Below are 14713 nucleotides of genomic sequence, written 5' to 3' on the forward strand. Positions count from 1 at the left end.
CTCATAAAGAGATAAATCATGTGCCGACTTAAAACATCTTAAACTTGGCAAAATGTACAGCGAACGGAGCATGAGACAGCTTTCCGGAGCAACATGTTCCAATCCACTCTCATACCAAGGGAAAAGACCTCACAGTAGATTGTAAAAAGAAGTCTAGCGTAATGGCGTCTTGACATGTTTATCACACAGAGTTTGCTCGCTTTCATTCACCAGATAAGAGCAGATACGATCAGTATTGCACAGTTTGTCTAAACTTTCATCCTCTCCTCTTTGCTTGCATGTGCATGCGTGCAGGTTTATCCATGTGAGATAGTGAACAAAAGGATGGAAGGAAGTTAAGAGTGTTTGCCTTGGAGGAGAAAAAAAGAAAAAAGAAAAAGACCATCATGACAGTGGTGTAGGCTCAGCACGCACAACAGAGGAAGTGAGAGCTAGTAGAAGAGAAGAAAGCAGGCAGGTAAGAAGCAGTGTGTGATAATCTTGTTGAGGAAACAGGCTTATGTGCCCAGCACTGCCTGGAAACCGAGAATATTTTCTACTGGGAGGATTTGGATTGGATTATCCAGGTTAAATGAAGTGACCTCAGCTTACCGAGCCGCTCAACATGTGATGATGGGGTGAAGACCAATTCACAGTCTCTGCACCTGCACTGCACTCACTCCAATTAATGAATTTCCCACAAATAAAGCACATCAACAGGTTCCAAAGAGGAGCAGGCAGGGCAGGCATCTGCAGTGTTTCACACAAGAAGCTACCAGGGCATCTAGAAGGCATAAGGGGAAGCCATTGAAAATAAAATGCCTTTAAAATCTGTCTCTTTTCCCATCTCTGAAAATGCCAACATTGAAATCACTCCAGAACCCTGTAGCAGAAGTGTTTGGCATGTTAGCACCTGGCCACAAATGTCTGTGGGTAGCCCTGCTTGTTACAGACGGGGTGAAATTCTGCCAAAAGGATATCTTGAAACCAAGATCTAAATTATTTAAGTTTGAAAACATAAAAAAGGGAAAAGATTTAGCTTAGAATCAATAATCCCAATATTTTGCCCACAATAATGACAACATCACTATCTCAAGACAACTATCTGACATATAGTAATCAGTCATATTCTATATTTATAATGTCATGATATTGTAAAGACAGCGGAGATGAAACACTGTTCGTGTCATGTGCCCTCATTGGAACAGCCATATATTTGCAGAAAGCAGAACAGTTCAGATTCAAATGTCTGCAGTAAAGGATGCAAACACCTCAGTCTCAGGATCCCAAGATAACATTGTGATATTACAGAGGAGCGGGTACTGTAATATATTGTTTATCAAAGTATATGTCCCAGCTCAGGTAAAACAGGCTACAGTATGTACACACTTCAGCTGTATATAGCTGGCACCACTCAATGGAGTGCTTTATTCAGTTAACGTTCAAGCACAGTTCACCACTGACTGAGATGACAATCCACAAGCAGGCAAGTACCTGAAAAACACACAAGTACTGTATACCGAAGAAGACTGCACATACACTTTATCTATAGTTTACTGAAAAAGGTATCAGCATAGTGCATGTCTATACCCAAACTCACATTAAACCCTCTCAGAAGGTGCACTGGAGGAAAGGATTAATCAAACAAAGTTTATATACCTGGAAAAATGATGGTTTGTCTGTCACATCAACAAACTGTCCACTATTGATGTTGGCCTGGCATCCAAAATAACAGTTACATATTAACAGCAGATGACCCCTTTTATTCAGCACCACAGAGCACCCCTGCCAGTTGCAGATGTAATCAGTAAATGTGAATACATCACTATACAGAGGCAAGTTAATTGCAAAAGCTGAAACTCTAAACCACTGTACTCTTTACATTACACTCTCACCATCCAGAAGAACATTTACATTTGTTTAACTGCTCAGCACGATATGCTTGTGAGACAATGCTTCAGAAGTTCCCCATATAGATCAATGATGCCAGAGGACAAGAGGGCATTAGAAGGTAAGCAAGGGGCAAAGGGATAAAGCAAAGGGATGAGGTTAAGTGGCTCTTACTTTGCCTCCAGTGCCAGAGCAACAATGGCAGCAGCCATGGGAGCCGAGGCCGACGTCCCTGTGTGACTGTCTGTACATCGATGTCTCAGGTCTGTTGTGATCTGCAAACAGAGGAGAAGAGAGTGAGAGTGAAGACTGAGTTAGACAAGGGAGGGAAGAGAGATGAAGAGGAAATACAGGAATGAAGACAGAGAAAGGGGCAGGGAAGAGACAAGAAACAACCCAAAAGAAAAAAGTTGAAGAAGAGGAAGAGAAGAGAGAAGAGTGACTTATTGGAAAGATGAGAGTGAGAAAGAAACAGGCAGAGAGACAGAGAGAGAGAGAGAGAGAGATTGAAGTCATGATGATCAGAAGGATTTAGACACACCTGAAACTCACATTCCAGCCTTGATAAACTGCCTCACTGCAGATAACACACACACACACACACACACACACAGACACACACACACACAGACACACACACACACACACACACACACACACACACACACACACACACACACACACACACACACACACACACACACACACACACACACTTCCCCAAGAATTAAAGGAATGAATTCAATCCCCAAGGAGAATCCAAGGACAACGAGTAAGAGGGAAGAAGGACTAGTAAAGCATGTTGTAAAAGCGCTGTATGTTCGCTTGATTGTTTGGACTTTTAGCAGCCAACAACTCAAGACAGCTCGACAGTCAGTCAGCCAAGAAAAGCGTGTCTAATTTCCAGTATGAGCCCTCATCAAAGGGCCTCTCCTGCACCAAAAAGTTTGAGGGATTATCTGAATATACACACACAGAATCTGAAATGGTTAAGTAAGAAGTGAAAGTGGTCCAACAGCATTAAGTAGACAGGAGAGTGTGTGCTCAAGTAGATTAGACTGACATTCAGATATATGAGGTTCGACTGTACTAAGCCAGAGGGACACTGTAGAGAGTGTGTGTGTGCGTGTGTGTGTGTGTGCGTGTGTGTGTGTGTCCGTCCGTCTGTAGCATCAGAATGAGGAATGTAGCAAAACACTGCCAGACAAGCTAGCTCACAGTGGACAACTGTCACTGTCCATCCAAGTGGAGCATGGGAGTGAGTTGGTCAATGTGGGTGAAACCAGGTCACACCACTGGACCACAAAGCACACACACAAACAAGGTGAAGTTAATGCCAAATAGCATCATGCTGTATTCTTAACTGAAATTATATTATTTACACTCATTTTTAAGCTCCAAATCAAAACATGGTCAGTATTTCATGTAAATTATCTAGGACAGGGAGACGTGCCTTAGCAAGTCTCTTTGGTTCATGTCACACATTTAAAGATGGAAAATAGAAATCTTGTCGAAATCTCAATCAAGCACAAAACACTGTGCTAGAACATCGGACATCAGTGAAGAAGGAATACGCGTTCTGGCCCTGCAGTAAAGTCAGGCCATGGGAACTCGTGCTCATTTAAAGAACATTTAAAGAATGTGTATGCATTCAGCAGTTTTTAAAACCATGCACACAATTTCCTTACAATCTTTCGGTCGTAGTTCTCCCCGCTGCTGTAGGTGGTGGTCAGTGTGGACGAGCATTCCTCCAGGTACCATGGCTTGCGTCCGCTCTCAGCTGTGCTGGAGATCGAGATGGTGTAGATGGAGTTGGTGTAGCCGTCGCAGGAGCAATGGTCTCTGCTGCGCCCGCCGTTTCCTGAAGCCCACACGAAAATAGAGCCACGACCCTTCCTCCCCTAACAGGAAAAGAAGCAGAGAGGATACAGTAAGAGGCTGCAGATTTGTTTTAGCACTAAGAGGTACTTACTCTTCATCAGGCTTTGTTTTGGCTTGATATTTGAAAATGTTCTTTTAAGGTCTGTCTGAGTAACAAGTTATGTGTTCAGTGTGCAAAACCACTGTATGACGAAGAAATGATCAGCAACAGTCAGAGAGGCAGCAAAGATCAGTAGGCACCAAAGCCTCGGCAGCCTGTGAATGTCTGGTAACTGTGATTTGATCCTAGTTCAGTAATCATAATGTTTCAACTGGGCAGAATAAAGTTGTGTTTTCTTTCCTTTGAAAAGTTGACATATCTGCTGCGTTAGTGAGATTTTATCCGATCTCGGACTGAGGTGTATTTCCATCTCTCCTGATATCAGTGCCACAGCAGCAAAAGTTACGAGTTAATGTACTGACTGATATCATGTACATAATGTATTACTAGAATAATGTTATATTAACTAGTAATAAATTAGATACAGAACATTGCTTAAAAAGATGTTTTTTTTGTAAATAGTACACATTATTGCATCTTGTCTGATTTAGCTTTTTATTTTCCACATTGCTTTCAGCAGTAAGATTTGTATATCAATATGGGTTGAAAAGAATACAATTATATCTATATGTGTTATACTTATTTTTTATTCTTGAAGGCAATAGCTGCAGCTTCTTATAAATCTCCTAAACGTAGGATCACCATAAGGTCCTTTTCTAATCTTTGACTCCTATGTATTCGTTTATCATCATATCATGTTGTGCTATAATTGCTCTCCATCAGACTTCTGTGTTTTGTTTATCCAAAACTTTCTCTTTGTTTTTTGCATCCTAGCAGTTTGGACCTTGTGTTTACCCAGTTCTATTTTTGTTTAATCATTTTTGTGAGTTCAGTACATATGTCTGTTTCACTCAATCTTTTTTAAGCTTGTACATTTTTTAAACTATTACCTGTGCAAAGTCATTACCTGTGCTTTAAGAATGCATCAACAGCCCACAAAATAATGTAACTGAATTGTACACAACTATGAAAGGAAGCAAATCAATAAAGCCACAAAATATTCATGAAAAGACCGGTTTGTTTTGCACAACAAAGGCAGAGTTTTTCAATGATTCATTGTGCATGTTTTGCATTTCACCAAACTTTGGCTGAACATTGCACACATATGGACATTTGTTATAACTGAGGAACATTATATGAGCAGCCAGGCAGCTGTTAAATATTCAAATCCAGGTTTCCAGAAGAGGTTACACAGTATATCTAAAATAAAAATAAATGATCCCTGAGACCCGGGCCAGCTCAGAGTGAGCTTCACATTGACTAGAACTGTGAATAAAGACGCCAACTAATTTACTAATAAGAGTATTCAGTCTTAACTATTTCTCAAACCTCCTCAAGCCAAACGCCGTTTACTTTAGACATTGTACTTCTAAAATTGTCAGAGTTGAAAATGACCTAAACCCAGACCTGGTGGAGACACACTGAGCTAGTTACAGTGCTGGTGATGTCCGACTGAGGCGTCAAGGCAAAGTTCAGCCAGGAGTCAGCAAAAAAGGTATCTGACAAACTTGACACTGCGATTCAAACCGTTTGTTAAAAAGACACACACACACACACACACACACACACACACACACACACACACACACACACACAGAGAGATAATAAAGGTGGAACGGGGTTCTTCAAAAGGGTGCTTCTGTCAGGCAGTGATAAGGAAGTGGAGCCCCTCTGAGTGAGAGGGGGATCAGACAGGAGCAAACGCTGACAGATGAGAGCGATGGAGAGTGCTTTGAAAGAAAGGAAGGGACAAAGAGTGGGAGGGAGAGGAAACAGTGAGTAGAGAGAGGAAGAAGGACAGAGGACGATGAAGGAGGGGAGAGTGGAGAAACACAATGTGAAACTGATGCACAGCAATCCAATCGTCATCAACAGATCGAAGGAGAGCAGAGACTAAAGAATGAACAATTCATTGGTGACAAGAATTGCCAATTAATACATTTGTCAGTTGTCAGAAAAATCATCATTAGCTTCAGTGAAAAATGACAAACATTCACATTTTTAGCATTTCTCTACTTTTGTCTTTTTGTCTAAAATCATATATTTGTGAATTGAAAATCCTCAGGTTTTGCACAGAAATGCAAAAATTGCAACTGTCATCTTGGGCTCTGGGAAATTGTACAATTGTGATTATGGTGTTTTGTTTTTAGTTTGTTTTTATCAACTGTTTGTTTAGTCTACAGATTAATCAACGGCAGAAGTCGAGTACAGCACTCTGTGTCAGTGGTATTTCGAACACCTCGGCTCTCTGTGATAAACTCTTCAGAGAGTCACATAGGTACATGATACACTTACAAGCATGTCATATCCCCTCAGCTTCACAAACACACACAGACAAACACACACTCAGATACGCACACAAACACACAATAGCGGGAGGGCACGCAAGCACATACACATGCCCAACTTGTACCAGTTGGACAGATATCTCCCTCACCTCTGTCAACTTAAAAGGCCAGCCTGTCAGGAGCGCAGGGACTCTATTCTACTCACACTCCCTGCCTGTCCGTACCTTTGTTCCTTTCGCTTTTCTCTTTTTTGCAACATGCCAAAGGCAGTCAGCCTTCAAGTCAAAGTATTCAGTTTCTGTCTTTCTGTCTCACCTCATCAAAGGGCTACATCTGTTTAACCAAATGGCAGAAAGCCAGGAGCAGCAAACTCTATAAACATGTAGATGTAGTGCGAGTGCGAGTGTGTGCGTGTGCGTGTGCGTGTGCGTGTGCGTGTGCGTGTGCGTGTGCGTGTGCGTGAGTGAGTGAGTGAGTGAGTGAGTGAGTGAGTGAGTGAGTGAGTGAGTGAGAGAGAGAGAGACATGACCAGTAAATGACTTCACCCCTCTTAACCTCTGTTATAGCTTTTCCACTCCACCCAGCCAACAACACAGCGGCAGCTTGTCGTTATGCAAAATACGCTATGAATATGTAGATGAATATATGCTAACAGACCGGGGCTGCTCTCTAATGTCCGGAAGAGCTTAACAAGTAGACAGCCAGGCAGGACTTTGGGATACGAGTCCATGAGCGTGAAACACACACACACGCTTGGAGAGTGTGTTTATATCTTTTCTAACCATATGAATACCAATGCCAAAGTCTTGGCTGAGCAGTGAAGTACATGTTCATTTGTACATTGATCTGTATGTAAATGTGTATGCATGCGTGCATGCTCCTACCATGCGGATGCCATTCTCAAAGGCCTGCCTGGCCAGAGATGCTGGTCCATCCACAGTCTTTCCATCATCATCAGGTCCCCAGCTGGCGCTGTAGATGTCAATGTGCTGCGGCTGGAGGCTCAGAGACTTTGCCTCCACCATATCTGTTACATCGCCATCCAGCATTCGCACACCTTATATATACACACACACACACACACACACACACACACACACACACACACAAAAGATAAATCATAAATGCACAAGCTACTTTAATCTATGTTCTAATTCAAGTTCTTATCACATATTGATTTTTTGTTGTTGCGTTCATAAGAATGCAAGTGTGCAGAAGCAGTCAGGCATCACCATGACGACATCGCAATGGTGTGTAGGTCATAAGCACATGATCAATCAGTGAAACAAATACAAACTATAAACACAGCGTTCATTATATTTAAACCCTGTTGGTGGAATAATAACAAGATAAAATATCACTCACCTCCTATTCTAGCATTGTAGGCAATCCCCACAATGCAGTGGGAGTTGTTTGCGGCTGCAGCAACTTCGCCTGCACACCGTGTCCCGTGTCTGAGGAAAGATCAAGAATGAACAGCTTACTATACAAATCTAGAACATACACAAGCATGAGAGCACAGAAACACTACCGGATAAACATGCAGCTTTTGAAGTGGAAAGCATGTACACATTTTCACAGATAGATGTGCACATTCCTGTTGATGCAATCCTTCACACAATTGTTTGAGAGTAATAAGTGTTACAAATGTAGCAAACACTATAAATATTTCTATAATTCTAGCTTTTTCCTCACAGGCCTAAAAGAGAACAGAAAAAGAGGTAGTTCAACATTCTTCAATGCCAATGGTCCCCAACGAGCAAATACACAGGATCAGAAGAACAGTTTGGACCTTTTTTGACATTTTCTTGGAGTACAGCATCCACGCACAAACAGACATAGACACAATGAAACAATAACAGCTGAAACAATGGCCAACAACAGTGATAAGTTAGACCACTCGTACTGCGTTAAATACGACTAAACGCATAAACAAACACACACACACACACACACACACACACACACACACACACACACACACTAACTGCAGTGGTGACAATCGGCCTGGGTCAGCAACAAGCGTAAACAAACATAAAGATGTTTGCGTTTGCAGCCTCCTCAGAAACACCACTTTCTGGATCGGCACGAACACACTTACACGCATGCACACACCACCTGCAGAGAACATCTGCATCACAACACCCCCCGGAAACAGCTCTGACCGCTGCCATGGAAACCCAGCATCTAGCTGTCCAACCCCCCCGGGGAATACACAGGGACGTTTCAAAGTCCAGGGAAGCACTCAGACTGAGGACAATCTGTTTCACAGCAACTTGATGACTTCAGGTAAACACATATTTAGCAACATGATCAAAGGTTTAAAATATATCACTGAAAATCATCGCTGTCCACACTTACCTACGGTGTCAACAGCAACATACATGCTTGGCAACTTCATCAAAAACGCTCAGAAGTAGGAATTATATATCTGTCACTTTTCTTCACCCACAATCTGTCCCAGAATTACATGCAATACAGTCCTTTACTGTCGTCTACACTGGTGCAATACAACACAAAAGCACAGTAAAATGTACAACGTACTCCTCCAGGTTTTGAGCATTTTCCTTTAACTTATCACTAATTTATTGATGTGTTTTTCAACCTTTCTTCCCACCTAACAAAATGACGTTAACCTAGCTTTCAACCTCACTGCCTACACAGTCTTGAACACAGTGCGGAAAGAATTTCTGTATCCACAAACTATTGAAAATTTAAAGAGTACAAACAAATGTTAAGGAATACTTTGTCATTGAGGGAAATATGCTTATTTACTTTCTTGCCACGAGTTAGAGTGATATCACTTGGTCTGTAGGCAACAGTAAATATATATAAGACACTGCCAGAGGTCGGATATCTTAGCTTAGCACAAAGACTGGATGAAGGGGGAAACTGCTAGCCCGGCTCTTTCTACAAATATTATTTGTTAATACTTGAGTTTTAGATTCCCTTTTGCCAGTCATTATACTAAGCCAATTGGCTGGCGGTGGTAGCTTCATGATTAACAGAGTGGTAACAATATTGTAATCTACTCAGTAGGAAAATAAATAACAACATTAATGATATGTAGTTCCTAAAATAACAAACTATTAAGTTAACAACACCTCTGATCACTTGTCAAAGTGATACAGGATTTGGGCATTCCTCACTTCACAGATATCAGAGTACCATTCCTACATTTACAACTGAGAATCCATAACAATGACAATATCATATCCATATCCTTCCGATATTAGATGTAACAGCATTTGTATGAATGTGTAAACCATTATTGTATCATTAGTAGAGTACGATTGACCTCACAAGTTTACAGAAAAGTTAGCTGTGTGGGTTGAAGTATAGCATATTAGATGGCTCCTTTGTCACAGTTAATGAGCCAAACTGCTGGCTCCCTCTTTCAAAACACTTCAAAAGTCTTCACTCAGTTCATTTCCTCCACTAATCCATAAAATTATCTGTTTGTCTGTCACTCCATTCTTGGTGTTTGCTCTGTGTCACAGTCACTCATGGATCTCTCTGGATTTCAACCAGAACTATATAAATGTGTGTGCAATGGATAATAGTCAGTCAGAACAACTTACACTCACACAGAATAATTATACAAATGCAAACACACTTTTTAACGTTCTGAGGATACAGCCACTTAAACTCACATTTAACTCTCTGTGGTACACATCCATGTTATAGCTGTGTGTAGTGTGTTATGTAAAAATCTCATTTTTGTTGATTCTTTGTGAATCAGATTACGATAATAACAAAACTATAATGTATTCTTTTCTTTATAGTTTTCCAATTGAAAATCTAAAGATAAACAGCTTTGTTAATGTTTTTCTCCTAGTTTTATAGGACACACACACACACACACACACACACACACACACACACACACACACACACACACACACACAAAATCAGGTTAAAATCCACAAGAGTTACATCATTCTTGTACAACACATAGTTTGACAACAATACACAGTTTCAGATGAAGCTAAAGTGAGCGTAAAAAGGCGTAATCACAGCCGGCACATTGTGCGCGTAGGGGTTGCGATGCTTGGTCATGCCCCTCGGAATTTTTGTAACTTGGAGCATGTGGCGCGCGTGATAACAGGGCTTGTACAAAGGCAATAAAGTTGTCCATGAACATGAGATATGAGTTTACAGATAATTGCAATCCCTCCTCTGCATTGTGGAGGTTGGTTTATGGCCTTTGGCTGGTTACACTCATAGATTTTATATTACACCTACAGTCTATGGGTTTCAATCGTTGTCTTTTTTTATTCTTCACAGTTCATTTTCTTTGCATGCCCTCTGGCGTTTTTGGAGAATAATGCAACGAACAGCGCATCGAGTAGAAACGCCTCCGTACATGCTCGGAGCTCGCACGCCGTCTGCGGAGGCTCGCACTATGGTGCCAAGCGCTTGTATAAACAAAGCTTAACAGACTGTGTTTCTTCAGCCTTTCGGGCATGATGACCAGTTTTTTCTTGCAGGCCACCACACACCAACCTTTGAAATCTATTTCATTTAGACTCTCTATTCCCAGTGGAGATGTGACCTCTATGTTTTGATTGAACTAAAATTACCATCCCATTAGATAATTTGTTGGATACAGAATAGTAATATGAAAAGTCAAAGAGCAAGAACATAGGCAACAATGAATTCAGCTTTTAAAAGAAAAGCAACTCAGCTGCATCTGTAGGCCTCATGTGTCTTTTAGACAATGCATTACCAGCAGGACTGAGCCACTGTAGCCAAACACACACATACACAAAAAAAATCACTCAGTAAGCCAAACTGTCACAAGACAAATGCCTCTCTCTCTCTCTCTCTCTCTCTCTCTCTCTCTCTCTCTCTCTCTCTCTCTCTCTCTCTCTCTCTCTCTCTCTCTCTCTCTCTCTCTCTCTCTCTCTCTCTCTCTCTCTCTCTCTCTCTCTCTCTCTCTCTCTCTCTCTCTCTCTCTCTCTCTCACCCTTGCTTACAGAAAGAAAACAATTCCTCCAAATAGAAAAACCACAACCCACCCACAAATGTCACAATCAAATACATTAATGTAACTCATCTCACCCACAACAAGGTCAGGGCTCAGCAAATACAAACATAGTGAGGCAAAGAGCTTCTGGTAAAAATCGATCACAAAAAACATTTGGATGACTCTAACCCCAAAACACTAAAGCCACATCCTAAATTTTGCCTGAACCATATTTTAACAGTTCAAATCAAATTCCTCTCTCTGTCATTAGATCTGCTATAGATTGTTTTTCTTACTTGTTCTCATTGGTTGCGTCATATCGAGGCATGGGATCCATATCGTTACCGTTGACATCAAAGCTGGCGTGAGGGTCCTGGAGGAGACACAGAGGTCAAAACTAGTACATCAAACACCAAAATGAAAGTTGCAATAATGATCTGAAGAGAGAAAACAGAAAGGTAGGTCCAACACTACCCGTCTGTCTGTCTGTCTGTCTGTCCGTCTGCCTGTCTGTCTGCCTGCCTGTGCGTAAATGAAGCTTCTCGAACCCAATCAAACAGTTCACATTAGCATCACTCACAACAGTTTTGTAAATCGAATGCAATCAGAGCAAACTCAATCTGCTGCGCTGCTCACCCTTCGGCATAAACAAATCCAGGCATTAAGAGTAGCTAATAACAGCAGCGCAGGCACTGTCAAACAGGGTGTGAAACATTTTATCTGCACGGTTGATTGATGGCCTTACTTGCTGCCTCAGGCCAAGAAGTTGCTCTAAATATCTGGCCATGGTCAGAGGTAGAAATACCTCAAAATAAAGTATGTAATCACAGACAAATAAACATGTACACACAGCATACCTGCACGCCCACAGGTTTGAGGAAGTTTTTCTTTAATAAGTAATCCATAACAAGTGAATATCTAATCCAAATCACCACCAGTATTGCAATCTAGTTGATTATTTGACTTCTGTAATGTGAATTTCTTTCTTTCTGTAACATGGTTAAATTGATTGTTGAGAAGGACAATTCATTCCTACTCACATAATCCAATTTCTATGTAATTGATTCTATAATCAGAATCTCTTATTTGTTTCACAATCTAAAAAATATCATCACTGTTGATAGATTTCTAATCTTAATCATAAGGCTACTTTAACACTTACATAACCCCCCAAAGCTCACACACAAACGTATACCAAGATTAACCCTTTTTAATAAAATTGTACTAACTACTCAAGACTCAACGTGCACACACACACACACACACACACACACACACACACAGCCGCCCTACACCTGCATACATACACACTCACGTAGTTCTGAAAGAGGTCTGGGTGGTTCCTCTCGATGCCGTCATCTAGTATGGTCACCACCACGTCTTTACCCGTGTAGCCCCTCTTCCACGCCCCCATTATGTTCATATCCGACTGACAGTTATGGACGTCGTCGTTACAGTGCTGGAGAGAGACGGTGGCAGGAGGTGAAGTGAGAGAAGATGATAAAGGAGAGAGGAGGGGCAAAACAAACAAAAAAACAAATCAGCATCTACCAGATGCACAACATAAACTTTATGAGTCTGCCCATATTAATACATTTTCCATTTAACCTACAGCAAGTGTGAACATTAACATTTTTCATACAGAGCCACAGTCATAAGTCAGTCCAATTAAGTTTGAAGCAAGTCTCAAAGTGTTTGAAATAGTCAGATGGTGCGTTCCAACACCCATACACTACTCTACTATTTAGCATGCCAGAAAAGATTTAGTATGTCCCAATACATAATATATCAAATGAAGTATGTCAAAAATACCAGGATGTCCTTCTGCATCCGGTCTTATTTTGCAGTATGCAAGCTAGTATGATTTTTTGGCTATTCTGTCCCAAAATCCACTGCACAGCAAAAGATACAAAACATCGACTGAGCCGCAGAGAGAGCGCAGGCAGATGACAGCTTGATGACAGCTCATTCACACATATCACACACGGCTATATTAGCAATACGGTTTAAGCTAAAGGCTCAATGTAATTGACAACGTATTAAGTCTCACTGCATGCAACAGCACATACTTTGTAACAGCATAGAAAGTATCTTTACTAGAGAATAACACTGCAATTTGCATGCAGCTTCAATGTGATTCAAACTCATGTCTAAGTCGCTGATACTGGCTAATCTCATGTGTCTCTTGATTTATCTTAAAATAGACACATATGGACAAAAACTGATTAATGTTACTAGCACAATTGTGTCAACCGTATGCTATACCAGGTACTTAGAAATGACTAGAGGAAGTACATTTCTTAGTAAACCTGAAAACACACAAGTTCAAACCGTTCTGTCCTACAGATAACAAAATACGTTTAAAACCTCTGGTCAAAGTATTAGGCGTTATCTCTACTGAGTAAACAATTGACAGAGCAGAGGACACCGAAGCGCACACACACACACACACACTAACTAAAAGAGCAATGATCTGAGGGTGTATGCAAACACTTGTGATAAGCCTGCAAATCTCTGCAATATGAATTTGAATGTCTTGTATGAGTGTGTGTGTGTGTGTGTGTGTGTGTGTGTGTGTGTGTGTGTGTGTGTGTGTGTGTGTGTGTGTGTGTGTGTGTGTGTGTGTGTGTGTGTGTGTGTGTGTGTGTGTGTGTGTGTGCACGTGAACAATCTCTGAGAAATCAGGAACCCAGAGACATCAATATTTCAACCGCTGTGGACTTTCCTGTGACAAACAGAATGTTTCAGCTTGACCTTAAGTTGTCTCTTTTCAAATTGAGGAAATGCAAAAATGTCATCACTATGGCTTCTGTTATTTCTTTCACTAAAACACACACACACACACACACACAAATCCCTCATCGCCACTGACCCTGCAGTAATCAGTATCATGCTATGACCTCGGCTGACCTTTGACCCACAAAGAAGAATAGATACAAACAGCAGTGATGACTCCAAAATATGTTGGGCTCCATTTGCCTCTGAAGTTGTGATATTCTTGTTTTGGTGCTGTAGTGCAAAGAGAGAGAAAGAACTTCTCTGGTCCCAGTATACAGTGTACTCACAATGTACCACATGCTGCTCCACTTGGCGTCATTATAGAATATGTTGTTCTGGGCCGGGTAGCTGTGGGCGGGGCTAGTCAGGGAAGGGGGTGGGTCTGGCTTGTAATCCCTCTTGATCCTCCTCTTCACCACCTGCTGCTGAATCCACTCCACCTGAAACACACAGATAGAAATAACAAAAACTAAGTAGGAATCAAGGAATACCAAACAGTAGTAGAATTGCTTTACGCATATTACAATCAGTCAACAGGTGAAATTTCATCAAACTTCATTTTAAATGATTGTGTTCATGGTTGAATACAATCTTGAAAATATATGGTTCTGGGAAAGTTGGGTCTTCTTAAACATGGGTGCTGCATCTTCAATAAAAAATTGAAAATACAGTGGCTTTATTATCTCTTCTTTGACTTTTATGACCATCTCCAGAGAATAGATATGGCTAGTATACTGTGGCGCCTGACCAGCACGGACAAAACATTAGAAAGCAGCAGAAGGGAATTGAATTTTTGTTATGGGTGAGCGATGAGGGCAGATGACATTG

General features: G+C 41.1%; 1 protein-coding gene across 2 annotated transcripts in view; it reads right to left on the reverse strand.

Annotated features, from left to right (window-relative positions):
- pcsk5b (proprotein convertase subtilisin/kexin type 5b) overlaps positions 1–14713 on the reverse strand; it is a 50951-nt gene that overhangs the window by 22635 nt on the left and 13603 nt on the right. For both annotated transcript variants that reach the window (XM_079161011.1, XM_079161010.1), the window contains exons 3-9: positions 14173–14325; positions 12423–12566; positions 11404–11480; positions 7504–7592; positions 7023–7195; positions 3558–3770; positions 2044–2144 (exon numbers count right to left, since the gene is read on the reverse strand). In XM_079161011.1, the coding sequence (XP_079017137.1) occupies positions 2044–2144; positions 3558–3770; positions 7023–7195; positions 7504–7592; positions 11404–11480; positions 12423–12566; positions 14173–14325 (950 nt within the window). The remainder of the gene's footprint in view (positions 1–2043; positions 2145–3557; positions 3771–7022; positions 7196–7503; positions 7593–11403; positions 11481–12422; positions 12567–14172; positions 14326–14713) is intronic.

This window comes from Pholis gunnellus (genome assembly GCF_910591455.1).
Source record: "Pholis gunnellus genome assembly, chromosome: 6".
In the NCBI taxonomy this organism is placed as follows: Eukaryota; Metazoa; Chordata; class Actinopteri; order Perciformes; family Pholidae; genus Pholis; species Pholis gunnellus.